General features: G+C 41.8%; 1 protein-coding gene across 23 annotated transcripts in view; it reads right to left on the bottom strand.

The window, feature by feature from the left end:
* cacna1c (calcium voltage-gated channel subunit alpha1 C) overlaps positions 1 to 20,290 on the bottom strand; it is a 650,264-nt gene that overhangs the window by 196,842 nt on the left and 433,132 nt on the right. For all 23 annotated transcript variants that reach the window (XM_062981179.1, XM_062981177.1, XM_062981163.1 and 20 more), the window contains exons 6-7: positions 16,381 to 16,539; positions 11,054 to 11,250 (exon numbers count right to left, since the gene is read on the bottom strand). In XM_062981179.1, coding sequence (XP_062837249.1) covers positions 11,054 to 11,250; positions 16,381 to 16,539 — 356 coding nt within the window. The remainder of the gene's footprint in view (positions 1 to 11,053; positions 11,251 to 16,380; positions 16,540 to 20,290) is intronic.

Raw genomic sequence — 20,290 nt, 5'->3', positions numbered from 1 at the left:
GCCCTGTTATTCTGGGTAATATGGCGGTGTGGAAGGGCCCTGATTAAGAGCCCTCCCCCATTACTGAGGGGTGGGGATGGCGACAATATTTGCTCTCTAATTTATAATTCACAATTCACAAAATTATTAAAGACTCTGAGTCTGAGATTATATTTAAGGCTAAAATGCTGTGGAACTTTGCCTCAGTCATATTAAAATACACTATTAAAGGTCTGACTGCCTAGAAAATAAATGAAACCATGGATAGGCAATAGAGCGTTTTGGAATTTTTTCTTTTAAAAAGACACTATGCAATTTTGGTTAACATTATAGGCATATTAAACAACCTTGTGGGTTTGATTCAATATAATATACCTGCTCATGTTTGGGGATCTTATTTCTCTATTTTGTTTAGAGGCTGTGAATAAGTAATGGTTGCTTACCTGTAACTGTATTTCTTCGAGTGGTGATCTGTGAAATTCGCACATATGGTATCTCCTGTACCTGCGCAGCCAGTTTCGGAATCTTCTAGAAAGCTCTTTGATAGAAAAATGGTGTTTGCCCCGCCCACACGAACACTGGTATATAACCAGTGGGAGGGGCTACTGCCTCAGTTCCTCCTCCGCGAGTAGCAGCTTGAAGGACCGAGGCATGACAACAGCAGGGAGGATGGGTGGGGATGTGGAATTTCACATGTCACTACTTGAAGAAATACGGTTACAGGTAAGCAACCATTACTTCTTCTACGTAGTGTCTGTGAAATCGCACATATGGTAGACTAGCAAGCTAATAATCTCGGCTGGTGGGTGTCATGCCACCAAGGGAAACAAACTGTTCCGCCAAAGGCTGCATCTTACTATAAGAGCATAGATCCTGTAATGTGAGATGAAGGTGAGTGGACTGAATCAAGCTGCCGTCAGACAGACGTTTTGCAGTGGAGGCTGTCAGAGATCTGGTGAAGTCACGACTAGCCAAACAGTAAGCCAGATTAATTGCCAAAGTGATTCCAGGAGACAACCACTGAGACTGGGAGACCACTGGCATCCTTCCGGTACTCCAGGAACATCCTAGGAAACTTCCTGAGTTCTGCCGTTATATGCACACAAAAAAGGCCAAAGGCCTCATGACATTATGCCATTCTCTACATATAATAAGCCAAAAAACCTTCCTGACATCCAAAAGGAAAAGTGACCTCTCTGTAAGTGATGGATCCAGGAAGAAGCTTGAGAAGATAACCTCCAGAAAGGCTACTCTAGGCAGGAAGGCTATGACAGTGCATAGCACGACCCTGACTTTGTGAGATCGAAGATAGGGGTTAACAGCCCAGACTGCACAAACTCACTCATCTAGAAAGGCTGTTTTCCAGGAGAGATAGGGCAAGTTGGTTGAAGCTGAAGGCTCAAAGGGAGGCTTGATGAGGGAAGAAGGTACAACTCCCAGATTTCAAGACAAGATCATGGGATGAAGTAGTTTTTTTTGGGGGGGGGGGGACCGTGAAGGAAAAACCATGAAGAAAGAAACCTGAAGGAAAGAAGGTCCGTGCCTGAGAGTGAACCAACAGGCCAAGACCAGAGAATCCAGCTTCGAAACAGGGACAGCTCCTCTTGAGACACTGTGATGACCCATGGGCCTTGTAGTCCTGCTCAGGACATTGTAATTCCTGATGAAGATGAAAACTTGGGTTTTTTACCTTCCCAGTCTGAACTGGATTCCTCTCAGCCAGATCTTTCCCAGGCAGATCTGGGAACCTTGCACCTGCAAGAAAGTTGTCTCCCAGAAGTATGTCAAACAAGCCCAGAGCCTACTTCTCCCGTATTCTTGCGCCGGGAGTTTTGTAAACAACAGAGAAGTTTGGATTCAGCTTCGCGCAGGAGTGCGAGGATTGCAGCTAAGAATGTGGCCAATTAAGACTGCTTCTCGTGAGAATCTTTGGGGAGTCTCACATCTGGTCTCAGAGTTAGCTTTCGGTTCTGATTCCCAGAGAACTGCTTCGGCGGGAAAGCTAGACTCTATTTAGGTGTTTTACCCGCGTAGTAACTTCGCGGAGTCAATTCGTCAGCCTACGGAGCGAGTTGTGTCTGGACAGCGCGCTCCGGTTCAAGCCTCGCTCCTGCTCAAGCCTTGCCTTGCTATCCAGCCTTCGCCTTGCTTCCCAGCCTTTGTTTATCTACGGACTTTGCCTTGTTTCCCAGGATCAATCCTTGCCTTGTTCCACGGATTTATCAAGTTATTCCACGGACCTTGTTCTTGTTCTTAGTTACCTTGTTCCACGTTCAAGCCTTGTTTCAAGTATCAAGTTATTTCCTAGCCTCGCTCAAGTTTCATGGACTAAAGGACCTTGTCAACTCCCCTCACTTTGCTTGGCAAAGTGAGTGTTTCGGTTATTGGATTACAACTTTGGACCTTAATATTTCTTATTGGACATTGCTTTTTTGGACTAATTCTGACCTTTCCTGAAAGGTCTAATTCTGGACTATTTTCTACACTTGTTTTTATTAACTTTATATATTCCTACAATAAAGATATTAGATAGATTCTGGCCTCTGTGTATGGTTATTGGTGCTCTGCAGCCTGGGTCGTGACAGACACAGAGGTCAAAATGAGTCTACTTATAGATGTAAGAACGTTTAGTGAAGGCTCACTGGGCTGCATCCATGATAGCCCTCACAAACTGTGAGAAGAGTAGGGTCTGGTCCAGCAACACTGATTGGATTAAAATCCGCCAAGCTGCTAGACTGAGGTGGTGTACATCCGGACAGAGAACTCAACCCCCTTGAGGCATGAGGAGATCTGAGTAGTTCAGTAAGTGCACAAACTCGTAAAGGGAAGCAATGGTGCCAAGCAAGAAGGAACACATCTCCTAGACAGCCCTGAGCTTGGTTTCGGGGTCAACACGCACGGTAGAGAGGACACTTGCCATTGTACTCCTTCGTAGACCGGTCCAACTCTGGATTGTCTATCGCTTGAAGATAGGCTACTTGTGATGGGTGGACAATTTTCTGTTGAGGTGGTTGGCCAGAGTATCTTTGTCTCCGTAAGACATATAGCCACATGTTAGACTTTCCTATAGTCACACCAATCTCATGCATGAAGGGCAAGCAATAAAAGCGGAGTAGCAAGCGGAACCGCCCTTCCGCACATACATCCCCCACTCCTTCCAATGGGAGCAGTGGCAAATGGCCTGCGGGACAAGACCGTGCTCTCTTGAGAACCATGCTCATAGGGAATGGAGCTTCAGTCTTGGAAAGGGTGCGACCACCGTTGTAGAGGTCATGCGACCCTGAACTGATCAAATATGCTTGGTGTACACCAAAGCCCTCCAAACCAGGGTCACCCTTATAACTGAATCCATTGAATGTGACCAGGGAAAAACTTATTATTTGTTGACTGTGACCTTAAAGTCCAAAGGAGAGAGTATGAGGAGATGTCAGGTTGAAGCTGGGACTTGGAATTCATCAGCGAGAGCCATTTACTGGCGTAGGGATAGACTTGAAAGCTCTTTAGATGAAAGTGAGCTTCAATGACAGCTGTGCACTTAGTGAAAAGTCTTGGTGCCGTTGACATCTCAAAAGGAAGAACATTAAAACAGGATGCAGGGTCCCCTATCATGTACGCCAAGAACCTAAGTTACCCATGGTTGATCAAGGAGTGGAGGTAGGTATCAAGTAGATCAACCTTTGTAAACCACACACCTTTCCTCAGCAAAGGAAGAATGATGGGGGTGGTACCATCCTGAACTTGCCAGGTCAATATGATGGTTCACCTCTCTCAAATGTGAAGTACGACGGGATCCAGGAGTCCATTTGGGGACCAGATGTAATGGGAGAAAAAACCGTTGTGATAGCCCGAAGGGGCAAGACCGGCACACAGCCGGTTACCTGCTGGATTCAATGGTATATCCACTCCCAATAATGCTGAGGGCCCAGGTGTCAGAGGTAAGCTTTAGCTGGAGAAGCTGTAAACACTCTCAAGTGGACAAAAACATGAACTCCGAGGGGTATTAAGAGGTACAGTGTTATGCACCCCCTGACATGCAGTCTAGGGGTGCCCAAAAGTGCTGTTTGTGATTGCCCTGTTGCCTCGCTTCACCCTTCTGGGGTCCCCGAAGGAAGTGGTTCTGCTTCTAGGCGAAGGTGGTTTGACTTGTACAATAAAGCGGGATCTGCTTGGTTTTGCATTGAATGATTTTCAACAGACGGGATCAATCAGCATCCACTTTGGTCCCTGTCGGTAGAAAGAGTAAACAGGGAATCCCATTTGTGAGATGTCTGGCACATTTTGTGCATGGGCTCCAACTTTGTTTCGGTTATCCAGTTGGCGAAGACCATCATCATGTATGGGCAGGTCCTTAGTGCTGGCATACCCTTCAGTGGAGAGTTTAGAAAATCAAAGTCAAGCATGCCTGCAGGGAGAAGTAGCGGCTGCGAAGAGCTTCCATGCAGAGTCGGCTGAGTGATTTGCCAAGTTTTAGCGGTTTTGCCAGAGCTACAATCTGTTGTTGGAACACTTTGGCAAACCCTTGCTCCTCTATGTGGAGGTAATCAAAGTATGGAGCAACTTAAAACCATAGGAAGAGTTGGAAGGCTCCCATGTATGCCCCATAATGGGCTAAACACATGAAGAGGCCAACAGGAATGTTGACCTCTTGCCCATGGTATCAGACCTCTTGCTCTCCATGCCAAGTGGAGATGTAAGAGGTTTTTAGTTGGTGCACTGTTGTGTCATGTCCACTACAACAGAGTTAGGATTTCATCCAGTCTATAGAAGCCAGGTTGGCACAGTGTGTAATACTGATCCCTTTGATTTTCCTGGGGCAGAGCCCAGGGTAAAGTTTGGTGGACTAGTAAACTTGAGAAGGTAGGCAGCGGAGTACAGTAGGTGTGTAGGCTGCTGTTCCAAAAGGAATATAGGGTTAATCAGCAGGGTAGGTGGATGTACCCGTGAGGGACACACCATAAGTGTTGCAATTTTATAGAACTCAGCGCCATAAGAGCCGTGAAGTGTTGAACTGTTATATGAATCTTTTCATTATGGCTACAGCCATACTTAACTGTCTCTATTGATAGAGGTTGCTTTATTGTTATTCATTTGATACATTGTTGTATTGTAGCTTATATGTCATGGCACCATTGTGTGTTATCTTTTAAGCTGCTTGAGTCCCTATGGGAAATGTGGGCGGGTTATAAATAAAAGATTATTATTATTATTATTATTATTATTATTATTATTATTATTATTATTATTATTGAATGGCCGTCAAGTTGTTGAATCCGGCACCATAAGTGCCATGCACCACATGGGTGGAGAAGGTATTCGCTTCATCAGGACGGAGCAACTCTGGTTCATCTGGAACACCTATAATTTCTATAATGCTGTTCGAAGAGTCAAAGTCAAGGTAAAGATCCACCACCGGGGGGAGTGAGGAGGTCTCGTTGAGTTGATAAGAAAAAGACCATGATCTTGGTGCAGTTCCATTGCAATGGCCATAGAGGGTGCAATTGAGGCAGCAGCCCTAGGGGGAGCCATAGAGGTGGCAGTAGTAGCCATTGAAGTGGGGGCTGCCATTAGGGTGGGAGGCTTAGGGGCATAAGGCCCAAGGAAAAGTACAGTCCCTGAGGAGAACAGTGCTAGAACCCCTTCTGGTGCAGAGGGAGGTAAGGAGCCCTATCCAGCCTCTCCCTAAGATGGGAGAGGGATCTGCTCCACCATTATCTGCGCTTGTAGGATGAGCCTCGGGACCGACTCCTCAAGTTGGAAAGGGATGGCTGCCACCATGTACGGATTCGAAAGGAGTGTCGGGACCGACAAGGGGCTTGAGAAGTGAAGCCAGCAACTGCAATTCTATACAGTCTTGATTCCCCAGTAGAGGAAGGAAGAAGAAGAGGAGCACGATTCTGGGCCCCTGAAGTACCTCCTGGTGCTGGAACGGCCCTACGGGTCCATGGGTGGAAAGATCCTTGATAGGCTGGGGGAGGAGCACCATGCGGCTTCTGGGATGAAAGCGATCTTGCTCTCCTCCACCTGCGCATGTGCCTCCAACAGAGGTTGCAGGGAAGCCGGATTTCCAGGCGTAGTAACAGCAGCCGCCACTGGGGGAAGTGCCATAGCGCTTCTCAACAGAACGGCGGGAAGGGTGCTGAGTCTTCTATTTTCCTTGCCTTTACCAGAAGCCAATGTCGCTCCGAACCCTTTTCTGCGCCCTACATATGGCACGAGAGGCTAAGATTTTCCATCAAGCGCAAGCATCATACCCGAAGGAAGAGCACAGGCACCGTTCAGGGGACTCCTGTCCCAGTGGCCTTGCGCCTGCGCATACATCATGCCCAAAGAGGAGCAGAGGCGCTTTCCAGGGGACTCTAGTCCCAGTGGTCTTGTGCCTGCATCACACCCGAAGGTGGAGCTGAGGTGCTGTTCGGAGGACTCTGGTCCTGACGGCCTTGCGTTTGTGCATGCGTGAGCCCGAAAGAAAGCAGAGGCGCTGTTCAGGGTACTCCAGTCCCGGTAGCCTTGTGTCTGCCTCACATGCAAAGACGGAGCAGAGGCGCTCTTCAGAGAGGTGGCCTGAGGAGCTGCTGCTACCCCTTGAAAGCTTATTGGCCAACTCGGGAGCCATTTCAGGCCCAGCCAGCAGTGGTGAGACTCCTTGGATTTCTAGACCCTGGCTGCTTCTTGGCCTTGGCCTAGCATTCCTTTTGAGAAAGGTTGACATGTGGCCAATTTTTCTGGGAGCAGCAGGGGAGGGTAGATTTACACTACATGGCCCTCCGCCAGGCAAAATCAACGGAGCATGCCCATCAGTACTGGCAGCTCTCCCCCCACATGAGGCACTTTCCTTAAAAGAAAAATGTTGTAGAAGACTTTACCAGACAGGATCAAGACAGCCAAAGGACAGTCCAGATCAGGACAGCTGAGATAAAATAATAAAACGTTCCATAATAAATAATAATAATAAATAATAAGTAATAGTTACACAAGAGAAAGATTCCTTAGTTGCTGCGAGAGAGGCGGACAAAAAGAACTGAGGTAGTAGCCCCTCCCACTGGTTATATACTTTATGGGGAGTGTGGACGGGGCTACCACCATTTTTTGTATCAAAGAGCTTTCAAGAAGATTCTGAAATTGGCTATGCAGGCGATACCATATGTGCGATTTCACAGACACCATGTAGAAGAAAGACAGGTTTTCTTGCCTTGGATTTCTCAGACTCTCCCCACTGGGCTCCTGTGACTCCAACTGAGATAAAGACATTAATTTCCAAAATTAAACCTGGAAAGGTTCCAGGCCAGATTCAATTATACTTGAACTTTTGAAAGCTAACATCAAACAGCAGTCAGGTCTACTAGCAACCCAGTCCCCTCAAATTTGCAGGACTGCTTGACTACTGCTTGATAAACAGGTACCAGTTTATCATAAACCCTATCTTTAAAAAAGGGAATATGAATTATCCCATTAATTACTTGTCAATTAGTCTATTTTCAATAGTGGGTAAACTCTATGCCCAGTACCCTAACAATTGGCTCATTAGTTGGATTGAGGATTAAAATATGGTGATTAAACTGGCTTTAGAAAAGGCAAGTCAACTATTTCAGAACTATGAAGGATCACTCATTAAAAGTCTATATGTTGTCTTCACAGGTTTGAATCCAGCTTTTAATTTGATACTCAGAAATAGACTGTGGATCTACATCAGAATTCCACAGGACAAATTGGATGTGGGGTGGAGAATGGTCTAATCAATGTCCGTCCTCATTTTTAAGTACTTCCATCAATCGCATAAAACAACACTATAAAATATGAAAGGTATCATAAACATTAAGGCAGCAATGTTGAGCCAGCAGCACCTAATAATGAATATTTACAAAATTTCCATCACTTGTAGTATGAGATGATGAGAAGTCAGCATGACATTTTCTACAAGCTAAAAGCTATGATTTCTTTCCTGTGCTAGTGAGCTATGGCTTCTCCTTTTCTAGCCATTTTATGTGGACATTTATTCAAAAGGCTACAACTTTTCATAAATCTTAGCTTTCCGTGTTAAAAGAACTGTCTGAGGAATGTTAATGGAAAACAAACAGTTAAGAAAAGAATGGGGAAAGAGCAAAATATTGAAGAATGGTATTGAAAGACAAAGAGAAAAACAGAAGTGTTAAAAGCATCCTTCCCAAGCAGGACACAGGACAGAGAGCTCCGAATTGAATGAAAATCTGGTTATAATTCTAATGTGCAGGGCAAGCACAAACTATACATGGTTCAAACGTTTTGCACAAAATATGGGTTGCACAATCATCATAAGGTTGTGAGAAGCTTGTGCCTCTCCCAGTCATTTCAAAAACAGAGTCTTAACTTTTGGGGTCACCAACAACCAATCTATTTCTAGTTCTCTTAGAGATCATGTAATAGAAGTTATCTCTAAATGAGAAATCTGGTAGCATGGTTAATATTAAATTGTCCAGATTTAAAAAGCTTAGTTTCAATTAATACTTAGAAATTTGAATAAATGAATGTGAAGTAGCATATATAAATGAACAACATTTAAAAAATAGATCCTGGAAGTAATGGGGATTGCTTGGCATTATGGCTTCTCACTGGTAAAAAAATGACCACCCAAGATGTGATTTGTTTTTGCAGACAATTAACTTGAAAATGGTTAGAGATTATTGCCTTTTTTCTCTTTCCCTTGACTCAATCTTTGATATATTTTACAACCCTTCCAAAATCTGTTGTCATTTTCATTTTCTTCTTTTAAGCAAATTAACATAAACAAAGCACCAGTTCTTTCTCAGGGAAAAATATGTACAGGAAGCATGCAGAGAAGTGCATTCTGCAAAACAGATTATTCCTTGGGTGGAAAAGGCCATGCTAATTCAAGCCTGTGTACTCTTAAAAATAAAGGGTGAGAAAGCACAAACACAGCTGGTGGAAATTGTGGGGTGATGCTTTTGCTTATAAATTTTTGCAACTTTGTGGCATATCACTGTGTTTCTCATCACATCTTCCTCAATGGGCTTCAACAGAATGCAGAAGGATGAGAGAAGCTCACAAAACATGTCAAGGCTGTCAGCAAAGTAAATTATATCTGTTGCCTGGTTTCTTCCCTCAATTCAAGTTCATGACAGGAGTTTCCAGGGTAACTGTGCAATTTGGTTTCAAGCTTTTTCATGGAAGCTCAAGAGTGCAATTTCAAAGATGTTGTCAGATGGAAGGGATTTTTACAGGTCAACACTTCTAAATCTGCCTCATCAGCAGCCTTGCTGCTTGGTTCTCCTGGGCTGTTACTGTCCACTCAACAATAAGGCCAGCCCAGATGTACCAACATTTAACAAGCCAGGCAGCTGCTTTATAGAGAGATACCTATGGATAGGGCACCAATGACTAGCATGTCCCCAAATGCATGCTCTTTGGAGTCATCGAAAATCTGAAAATGGAAATCCCTTTCTCTGAAAACTACTCAAAGAGGAAGGAGACTTTAATACCATTTTCATTTGGGTCAGAGTTTGGTTAGCTAGAATTAAGGGGATATTGCCATATCAATTATTACACTGGTGCCTCATGCTTGAGGCATCCAATTGGGTCGTTGGACTGTAATGAAGTTTTGATCATGATGACATTTGAGGCACATATTTTGGTGTCTCAAATGTTAGATATGGGTACATTTGACCTGCTGATTCCAAAAATGGCACCAGCTTTTTCCTATCAGCTCTAGTTTTTGAGAAACAGAGCATATGCCATATACCAGTTGCTATCTGCTCAACCATAAAGAATCATGATAAACATATCTAAGAAACCAGACCTGATATGGTTTAGTCAATGTAATGTTCTGAAAAAGTACCCTAAATAACCCCAGGCACAGACTGAAAAACCAAAACCAGGATATCTTTTTTGTGATTGGGCTGTGTTATTTTAACTACTACTTCTATCGGCTATGATCATAATTTTAAAATTGTACCTTATCCTAAATCATAGAAAAATGGAAGATGGACATTGAAAAATAACATAATTTTTTTCGGTTTTAATTTGAGTACTATCCCTGGTGAAAATCATGTCATCTTTACCACTGTGTCTTGTTCTCTCCCCCCCCCCCCCCCCGAAATATGTGTTATGCACTGATTTAAAAACTTTGTAATGCATGGGGTTGGACTAGATGACTCGTATGGATTCCAACAAATGTTTCAACCTGTGTTTCAGCATAGTACTGTCCTCTGTCCACAGGAGCTCCACATAATACCTGGAGCCCCAATGCCCACATAATCACTGGCCTTGAAGGGACTGCAGGGGCCCTCTAGTCAAATCCTTTGCCAGACATTTTTGATAGATGGCCATGGAATCCTTGTTTTAAAACCTTAAAACAAGGAAAAACCACACTTTCTGAGGTATTCCATTCATCTTTTACTTCAGTAGAGTACAGACATGAAAACCAAGATGATTCATCCACAGAGCTGTACCCTAAGTGAATAGAGAAGCCTGTGATGACCAGAATTCTGCAAACATAAATACATTGCTTGTATTTATGGTCACAGTTTTAAGAAAGACTTCATTGTCTAGTTCTGAGGGAGGGAAATTTAAAATATCACATTTTTAGACTTTAAAAATGTAATCCGAGTGTCTGCCTATGGCAAACTAAATTTTACCTTTCTACGCTGGACAAAAAACCCAAGAATGTTGATACCTTCATCAAAAAGTGACTAATGTATTTGGTAATAGTTGATGAGGGAAAATGTAATTCCTTGGTCGCTAAAAAAATTATGCTGCTTTACTTATCTGGAGTTGTATGAACTACTTGGCATGCAAGAAGAATACCACCCCCACTTGATAAACTAATCTATAAAATCACAGCACAAATATTGAATCTAATTCAGTTTACTTATAGATATCACACCCAATAAATGAATTCAGAAAGAAAACCAATACTGAAAAAAACATCACCAAAACACACACACACACACAAGACAATCAGGCCATTTGCATAGCTCAGTTAGTGAACAGCATAGCAACATGGAAAGGGCAGCCGAATTTTTTCATGCATCATTAGATAGTACTGCACCCTTATTGCGAATGATTTATTTTACATACATACCCAGTACAGTACATCTGTCCAGCCCTCCATGGTGATGCACTGAAACACAGTTAACATGGCAAAGGCAAAGTTGTCAAAGTTGGTAATGCCATGTTTTGGCCCCTCCCATCCTGGTCTGCAGTCAGTACCATTCTGACATTGCCGCCCATGTGCAAATGCAGGCGCACAAGGAGAAGGTTCCTCTTCTGCAGGTGCATCTTGGACAACAAGCACAGGGAAAAAAAGAGAAGTAGAATTATTAAAACCAATTCAGGTGAACTCGGTTACAGCTCCCAGTATTCAAGAATATAAAGAGTTGTTTCTTTCAATGGTGAGACAATCTAAACAGTAATTTGCTGTCTTTTCTTCTATTTTTTTAGGTTTCTCATGTTAATTATTTTTATTGTTATTATTATTTGAGAAAAAGTTACAATTATATAAACATATTCTATACATTTCCCCCTCTTTTATTTACATTCACCCCTGTGCTCCCCTTCCCCAGAGCCATCTCTTCTTCTGTAGTCCCACCAAAAGTTCAATTCTTCATTTGGAGGTAAATTCCCATCTTCTTTTTCCAATAATTTTTCTATAAATTTTCTCCAAATACTTTCAAAATCATTTACCCCATAATCCTTCTTTACTTTTAAATTTGATGTTAGCTTGTCATTCAGTGCCATTCGCCAAACTTCTTTATACCATTCATTAATTTGTATTTTCATTTCTCCTTTCCAATATTTTGCAATTAGTAATCTAGCTACAGTTTATTTATTTATTTATTTACAGTATTTATATTCCGCCCTTCTCACCCCGAAGGGGACTCAGGGCGGATCACATTGCACATATAAGGCAAACATTCAATGCCATAACATAGAACAGAGATGGAGACAGACGCAGGCACGGGCGGGCCTCGAACTCATGACCTCTTGGTCAGAGTGATTTGTTGCAGCTGACTGCTAATCAGCCTGCGCCACAGCCCGGCATTTAATAGCATGTCTATTAAAAATTTTTCCCTCTTATCTTTCTCATCCTCTTTTTTAATTAAAAGTAATATTTCCACTGGATTCCTTCTAATTTTTATATTCATAATATTTTCTATTTCCCTTATGACCAGTTCCCAAAAACCTTTTACATGTTTACAATCCCACCACATATGCATGTAGGTTTATTTATTTATTTATTTATTTATTTACAGTATTTATATTCCGCCCTTCTCACCCCGAAGGGGACTCAGGGCGGATCACATTATACACACATAGGGCAAACATTCAATGCCCATAAACACATCAAACAGAGACCGAGACAGACAGACGCAGAGGCAATTTAACCTCCTGAGGGGATGTTCGATTCTGGCCACGGAGGGAGCAGCTGCTTCATCATCCACTCTGACGGCACTTCCTCATTCCAGGTCGTAAATTAGTTAAACTTGCCTCCCCACTTTTTTTTATAAGTGGTACCTTATTTCCTACTTGATAGATGCAACTATCTTTCGGGTTGCTAGGTCAGCAACGAGCAGGGGCATTTTTTATTTTTAATTGACGCGTGCTCACCCCGCCACAGGCTGGCCTCGAACTCATGACCTCATGGTCAGAGTGATTTATTGCAGCCTGCGCCAGAGCCCGGCCCCGATTCCAATTTCCAATTTCCTGGCACCCTCGCCAGCATTTTTCATTATTATTCTTATTCATAATATTTAACCTTCTTGGTGTTAAATACCACTTCCAAATTAGTTTATAATAATTTTCTTTTATTCTAATTGACATGTTTTTAATTGCCTTGTTTTCCATATCTCCTCCCATTCTTTTTCCGATATCTTTGTTCCTAATTCCTAATCCCATGATTCTCTTAATGTTAATCTTTTCTTTTTTTCTGTCTTTAATTAGTCTTTTATATATTTTACTTGTTGTTCCTTTTAATGGCTCACTATTTTCTCTTTTTAATGCTTTTATTATTAATTCCTCAAATTGCGTTATTTGTTTTCCAGTTTTATTTCGGGCCCACCAGTTTTCATTCCATTTTTCTAATTGAATCCAATGAATCCAAGAAATATTTATTCCTCTCAATTCTTCTCTCATTTTTACCTTTTCCATTTTTTGTTCTATCCAATTTCCTACCCTTTTTAGTTCCCTTTTTTCTAATTATTTATCTAGTGTTCCTTTTAGTTCCTTTGGGAAATCTTTTTCCATTATTATTGGCGTTAAAACTGAATTCTTATTAATTAATTGTCCTTTATATTTACTTCATATTTCCATTATATTTCTTAATGATATATTTCCAATTTGTTTTATCTCTTTCTTTGAGATTTCCTTAAAGAATATGTTATCCTTTCTCCACTCAACTGCCTTATTCCCTGATTCCATCCATTCCAAACCTTCTCCATCCATCAACTTCTCTACTACATATCTTAATTGGTTTGCCTCATAATATTTTTTTATATTCGGAAGGCCCAATCCTCCTTCTTTTTGGGGGTTTTAACAAATTCGTTTGTTTAATCTGTTCTTTTTACCATTACTGCAATATTTGTTTATCATTTGTTGCCATTTACAGTAGAGTCTCACTAATCCAAGCCTCACTAATCCAAGCCTCTGGATAATCCAAGCCATTTTTGTAGTCGATGTTTTCAATATATCGTGATATTTTGGTGCTAAATTCGTAAATACAGTCATTACAACATAACATTACTATGTATTGAACTACTTTTTCTGTCAAATTTGTTGTAAAACATGATGTTTTGGTGCTTAACTTGTAAAATCATAACCTAATTTGATGTTTAATAGGCTTTTCCTTAATCCCTCCTTATTATCCAAGATATTCGCTTATCCAAGCTTCTGCCAGCCCGTTTAGCTTGGATAAGTGAGACTCTACTGTATTTCTTTTCTTTTCTGAAATCATTAATGGTATCATTCTGAAGAAAAAATTTAATTTGGATAAGACTTTCATTTTTACTAGGGCTATTCTGCCGAACCATGATAATCACAGATTATTATAATCCTTTAACTTCTCCTCCTGTTTTCTTAATTCTTCTAGGTTTTTCCTTTCTATGGATTTTAGATCTTTGGTTATGGTTATTCCAAGGTATTTTATATTTTCTTTTACGCATATTCTCATGTCTTTTATATCCATCTGCTTTTTAAACTCCTCTTCCTCCTGCTTGGTATAATTAAATAACATTGCTTCTGATTTATTCCAGTTTATCTTCAATCCAGTTGCCCATTCAAATTCTGTGAAATGTTTCTTAATTATTTCCATTTTCTTCATTATCTCCTTAATTGTTATCAATGTGTCGTCCGCAAATAAGCTAATTTTTCCTAACTTTGTTCCTATGCCTTCTAATTCCTTGTCTTTTTTTATTACATTAGCCAGTAATTCCATTACCATTGCAAATAGTATAGGCGACATAGGACATCCTTGCCTTGTACCTCTTGTTACTTTTATCTCTCCTGTGATTCTGTCATTTAGTATTATCTTTGTATAATTATCTGAATACAATTGGCTCATTATATTTTTGAACCTATTTCCTAATTGTGTGTTTGAACTGTTGTCATCTAACTCATGCCAGGCAGATTGTTTAATGCTCTTTATCTGGGACATTCTGCTTGCTCTATTCTCCATGATACTTCCAATATTCATCTACAAGTTTTCTCGTAAAGCTGCAAAAAGGCATCTAAACAATGCTTTAGATCAGACTAAAACACCTTGTATTCTATATATAGCCACTGCCTGTAGTAGACTTGATTCAGAATGTTAAATTCCATTTTGCTGCTACTTCTTTCCTTGACACTTTGAAGAATGAGAGCTTGGAAAAGATATTATGGCAGCCATAAAAAAGGCCACGAATAAAGAAACAATTGTTGCAAGATGGTGAACAAAACAAGAAAATAAAATGAATAAGAAATAGGCTGTTGTGAAGGAATTGTAAGCCAGTATTTTTAAGACAATTTATTTTATTTTCAATCATGTTCTTTGGTTTTTCAATTTGCACAATGTGCTTGTGATCACAGGGCACCATCTCTCCTTGTTATATTGCAGCATGATACTTGTAAGGACGATAGCCCTTTTCCAATAGTCTTGCCTGAACTAGGCTGGGAAGAAAACCAAATGAAATAAGAAACATACTGCTTTCAACACAAGAGAGATGTGTTTTTCTGGCCAAACAAGCAAACAGATAGCCTGCAAAATCAGTGTGCATTAAGTGTTTACAGGGAAAAAAATAACAAATTACTATCCCATCTCCAGATGAATAAAAACACTGAATCTGTGATTTCTGATTTTCTTTGGATGTCTAAATTTAGTTTTGGTTTCTTTTCTTCATTTACCCTCTTTTGAAGTATTTCCTCAGACAATTTCATTGCATTTTACTAGAACATACTGAGTAAAATCACTGTTTCTACCATAAGCTCTCTGCTTTTGTTACCAAGAAATATATGCAGGCAACTGAGTACTCATCTTTTACCAAGGACTGAGCACACTAAACTTATTTGTTTAAGGGATTTCCTAACTTACAATGTCTCAAACAAAAAAATTCTTAAGATAGCTTACAAACAAATTCAACTACCAGTCAAAACCATTCAGGTAGAAAGTTTGATAGTTTGGACCGTACCACAGACAATCCCTTTTTCTCACTGATCTCAGCTGGGAGGCAGATTCACATGGGAGAGGGTGAACTAGTCGTTTGTAGACTAGAAGGGAGAGAAGAAGCGCACTACATGTGGATTTTAGGTAACTGCACTAGTCTTCAGTTTTGCAGTAGAGCTATGTGCTCTTCAGCTCGAAGGAAAATGAAATGGAATACACAGTATTGCTCTTAATTCCATTTTGAGTTATACCCCTACAGTTTATTTACTTACAGGGATGAATGAATAGATCCACATTCTCCCCTTACAGTGATGTTCCTGCAATAACTGTATTAGACAAATATTTTTAAAATGTTTATTTCTTATTGTAAATTTGTTTTTATAGGTTATTGTTTAACATATGTATATTGTTTTGTATTGTCTTTTGTATAATGCTGTAAGCTACTTTGGGTCCTGTTTAGGGAGAAAAACAGGATATAAACAGAGATGTATTATTATTATTATTATTATTATTATTATTATTATTATTATTATTATTATTATATTTGAGCAGAAGGAAAAATAAACAGTATTTGTAACATTTAACTCCAGCCCTTTTTTTCTTCTGGTTCTAGAACTTCTGGCTCTCAGTCTTAATCAGTCACCTGAAGAAGTGGGACTGATGTCATTGGAATTGTGACACGTACACAGTATTGTTAAATCGAACACATCACTTTGCACTTTGTACTGTTATTAAGCAGTACGACAAAATGTAGGCTTATATAGCATATCCATTACCTGTTATGACCCCAGTTACATAACAGGTCTTGTGCATTTTGCCCATGAAAAGCTCCAGTCCGATGATAGCATAGATAATTATGACAAACAGCACCAGCAGGGCAATGTGCAGCAAAGGGACCATGGCCTTGATAATGGAATTTAAAACCACCTGGAGGCCTGCAATGAGAAAAACAGCATTGTAACAATAAATCAATATAGAATTAAGTACTAAAGACAAGTGTATATATGAAAGCATAACATCATTTAATGCAAATTCTTGGTATTTCTCCGGTGTTTGTTAACCTGATTGTAGAAGAGTATTAGCATGTTGCATATCATGTTTATTAAATGGTGCTGAAATGAATTTAGTATTACACTCACATGAGTTCAATTGAGAAACCTGAATTACAAATTTATTTATTTATTTATTTATTTATTTATTTATATCGTTTCTACCCCGCCCTTCTCACCCGAGAGGACTCAGGGAGGCTTACAGACTGGCAATTTATGCCAATACACCATAGTACAATAAAATAAACATTAAAACAGTTAAAACAATTATAATATACAATATACAAATTTTAAAATAGTGCAAAGTGCTTATGCCATTCGTCCACCAGACCTTGTACAAAAACCTTATTCCAGACTAAATCGAAGCCAGTAAAGACTTATTCTTTAAACGTTTGCGCGCATAGCCAGGTCTTCAGTTTCTTTCTGAACCCCAGAAGGGATGGAGCCTGCCGGATGTCGCTGGGGAGGGAATTCCACAGCCGAGGAGCCACCACTGAGAAGGCCCTGTCCCCACCAGCCGCACCTGTGAGGTGGGTGGGATCAAGAGCAGGGCTTCCCCAGATTAAGTTCTCGTAGCCTCGTAGGGGGAAATACATTCAGACAGGTAAGTTGGACCAGACCCTTTAGGGCTTTGTAGGCCAGAACCAGCACTTTGAATTGGGCTCGGTAGCATATCGGCAGCCAGTGGAACTGGCTTAACAGGAGAGTAGTACGCTCCCTGTAAGCTGCCCCAGTTATTAATCTGGCTACCGCTCATTGTACTAGTTGGAGCTTCTGGGCCATCTTCAAAGGCAGCCCATGTAGAGCATGTTGCAGTAATCCAGGCGGGATGTAACCAGAGCATGGACCACCTTGGCCAAGTCAGACTTCCCAAGGTACGGGCGCAGCTGGCGCACAAGTCTTAGTTGTGCGAATGCTCCGCTGGCCACCACTGAGATCTGGGGTTCCAGGCTCAGCGATGAGTCCAGGAGAACATCCAGACTGCGAACCTGTGTCTTCAGGGAGAGTGTGACCCCATCCAACACAGGCTGTAACCCTATACCCTGTTCGGCCCTGCGACTGACGAGGAGGACCTCTGTCTTGTCTGGATTCAATTTCAATTTGTTGGCCCTCATCCAGTCCGACACAGCGGACCTGAACAGCCTCCTTAGTGACAGGTGGGAAGGAGTGACAGAGCTGGACATCATCTGCATACAGATGACACCGCACCCCGAAACTCTGGATGATCTCTCCCAGCGGCTTCATGTATATGTTAAATAGCATGGGGGACAGTATTGAACCCTGCAGGACCCCACAAGACAATGGTTGTGAGGCCGAGCAGGCGTCCCCCAGTGACACCATCTGGGAACAACACTCCAGGAAGGACCAAAGCCATTGCAAAACAGTACCTCCGAGCCCCATCCTGGTAAGGCGTCCCAGAAGGATACCATGGTCAACGGTATCGAAGGCCGCTGGGAGGTCCAGCAGAACCAGCAGGGACACACTCCCCCTGTCCAGTTCCCGGCAGACATCATCGACTAAGGCGACCAAGGCTGTCTCGGTACCATGCCCGGCCCGAAGCCAGACTGTGCCGGATCTAGAAATTAATGTCAACCAAGAATGCCTGGAGCTGTGCGGCCACCACACGTTCCACGACCTTGCCCGAAAAGGGGAGATTGGAAATAGGCCGATAGCTGTCCAATTGAGTGGGATCCAGTGATGGCTTCTTCAACAGCGGTTTGATTACAGCCAATTTGAAGCTCGCTGCAAATATGCCTTCCCGAAGGGAGGCATTCACCACCACCTTCACCCACTCGGCCAATCCCCCTCTGGCTTCTCTCACCAGCTAGGATGGGCAGGGGTCTAGGATGCATGTGGTAGCCCTCGCCTCTCCAAGCACCTTGTCCACATCCTCAAGCTCAACCAATTTAAAGGAATCCATCAAAATGAGACAAGCAGGTGCTCGTGTTACATCCTTGGAGACTGCCGTTAATATGGTGTCAAAGCCGGAGCGGATCAGAGCGACTTTGTCTGCAAAGAACCGAGTAAATGCTTCACAGCGAGCTGCCGAGCTGTCAGGGACCCCATCTTGAGGGATGGGGTTTAACAAACCTCTGACAACTCGAAACAGCTCCGCCGGTCGGTTCTTTGCGGACGCAATAATAGCTGCATAGAAGACATTCTTTGCCGCATCTATTGCCATGGCATACGTCCTTAGGTAGGAACACAGCCGTGTTCGGTCTGATTCGTTCTGCTTCGAACGCCACACGCACTCTAGTTTCCTCTTCTTTCGCTTCATCGCTGCCATCTCCTCAGTGAACCAAGGAGATGGTTTAGCTCGGGTACTCGAGAGGGGACGTTCTGGAGTGATCGTGTTTATTGCCCTGGTCACCTCCCCATTCCAGAGAGAGACCAGAGCATCGACAGGATCACCAACCAAGGCGGTGGGAAACTCCCCAAGAGCTGTTAGGAATCCATCAGGATCTATAAGTCTCCTGGGGCGGACCATTGTAATAGGTCCTCCAGCCCTGCAGAGGTTAGGCGGCGCAGTCAGCCTAAACCTGATCAGGTGATGGTCGGTCCATGGCAAAGGAGCGATGGTAAGCTCCTCCACACCACCACCTTCCTCCCATCCCTGACAGAAAACCAAGTCAAGTGTGTGCCCCGCTCTGTGGGTGGGACCAGATACCAATTGGGATAGTCCCATGGTTGCCATGGTGGCCATGAAGTCCTGAGCTGTGCCTGTCTGGATATTTGTATATGTTCTTTTTTACTATGAACTTTCCTTGCAACAATGGAGTTTGAAAGAATGAGTCAAGGTACATCTATACTGTAGAATGAATGCATTCTTGCACCACTAACTACCATGGCTCAATACCATATCATTGTGGGAGCTGTAGTTTCACAAGGTCTTCAACTTTCTCTGCCAAAGAGTGCTGGTGTCTCACAAAACTACAGATCTCATTATTTGATAGCATTGTTCCATGACATATAAAGCAGTGTCAAACTGCTTTAATTCTTCAACATAGATGCAGTCTCAAAGGAATATTAGGTAGAAATGCAGTATGCACACTACCATTTAGCTGTGGTTAAAAGTGGAAACTGCATGGCAATTAATTTTACTACTCTTAAAAAATTCCCTTGACAGACTAAAACATTTGAAATTTCAATAAATAATCCTAAAATGTACAGGTCTCTGTAAAAGTAAGTGTGAGTCTTACTTGCCAATTCTTGCTTTTGTCAGCAACATAAAACCTATACTTGCTAAGTTTTACTCTCAAATTCAGACATACAGGTCTATTTTTATATAGAAAAATCAGCAATGCTACACAAATTATAGCCACGTGGCTTCTTTCATAACATTTTGCATAATTTTACTGATTTTTACATCAAAAAAGCAGCATTGCAGAACAAAAAAGAATGCAAATTCCAACAATGTTTCACAAAAAATAGGCACACGGTTTACTAAATTAATAATTCTTGCACATGGCTGTCTGAAAGCAGTCCTTTTTACACAGAAAGCTGTGTACTGTTTTGGGAAGGCTGTCCAGTTCTCAAGAAGATCCGCATAGCTTCTGAATTACTGTACAGTTATCCTGGGAAATTGCACAGCTGGGCGGGACAGGGGCTGTGCAGCTTCTCATCTCTTTGAAAAAGA

This window comes from Anolis carolinensis, chromosome 5 (assembly GCF_035594765.1).
Source record: "Anolis carolinensis isolate JA03-04 chromosome 5, rAnoCar3.1.pri, whole genome shotgun sequence".
Lineage (NCBI taxonomy): Eukaryota > Metazoa > Chordata > Lepidosauria > Squamata > Dactyloidae > Anolis > Anolis carolinensis.
Note: the sequence above shows the minus strand (reverse complement) of the source record. Positions and strands in the feature narration are given on the sequence as shown.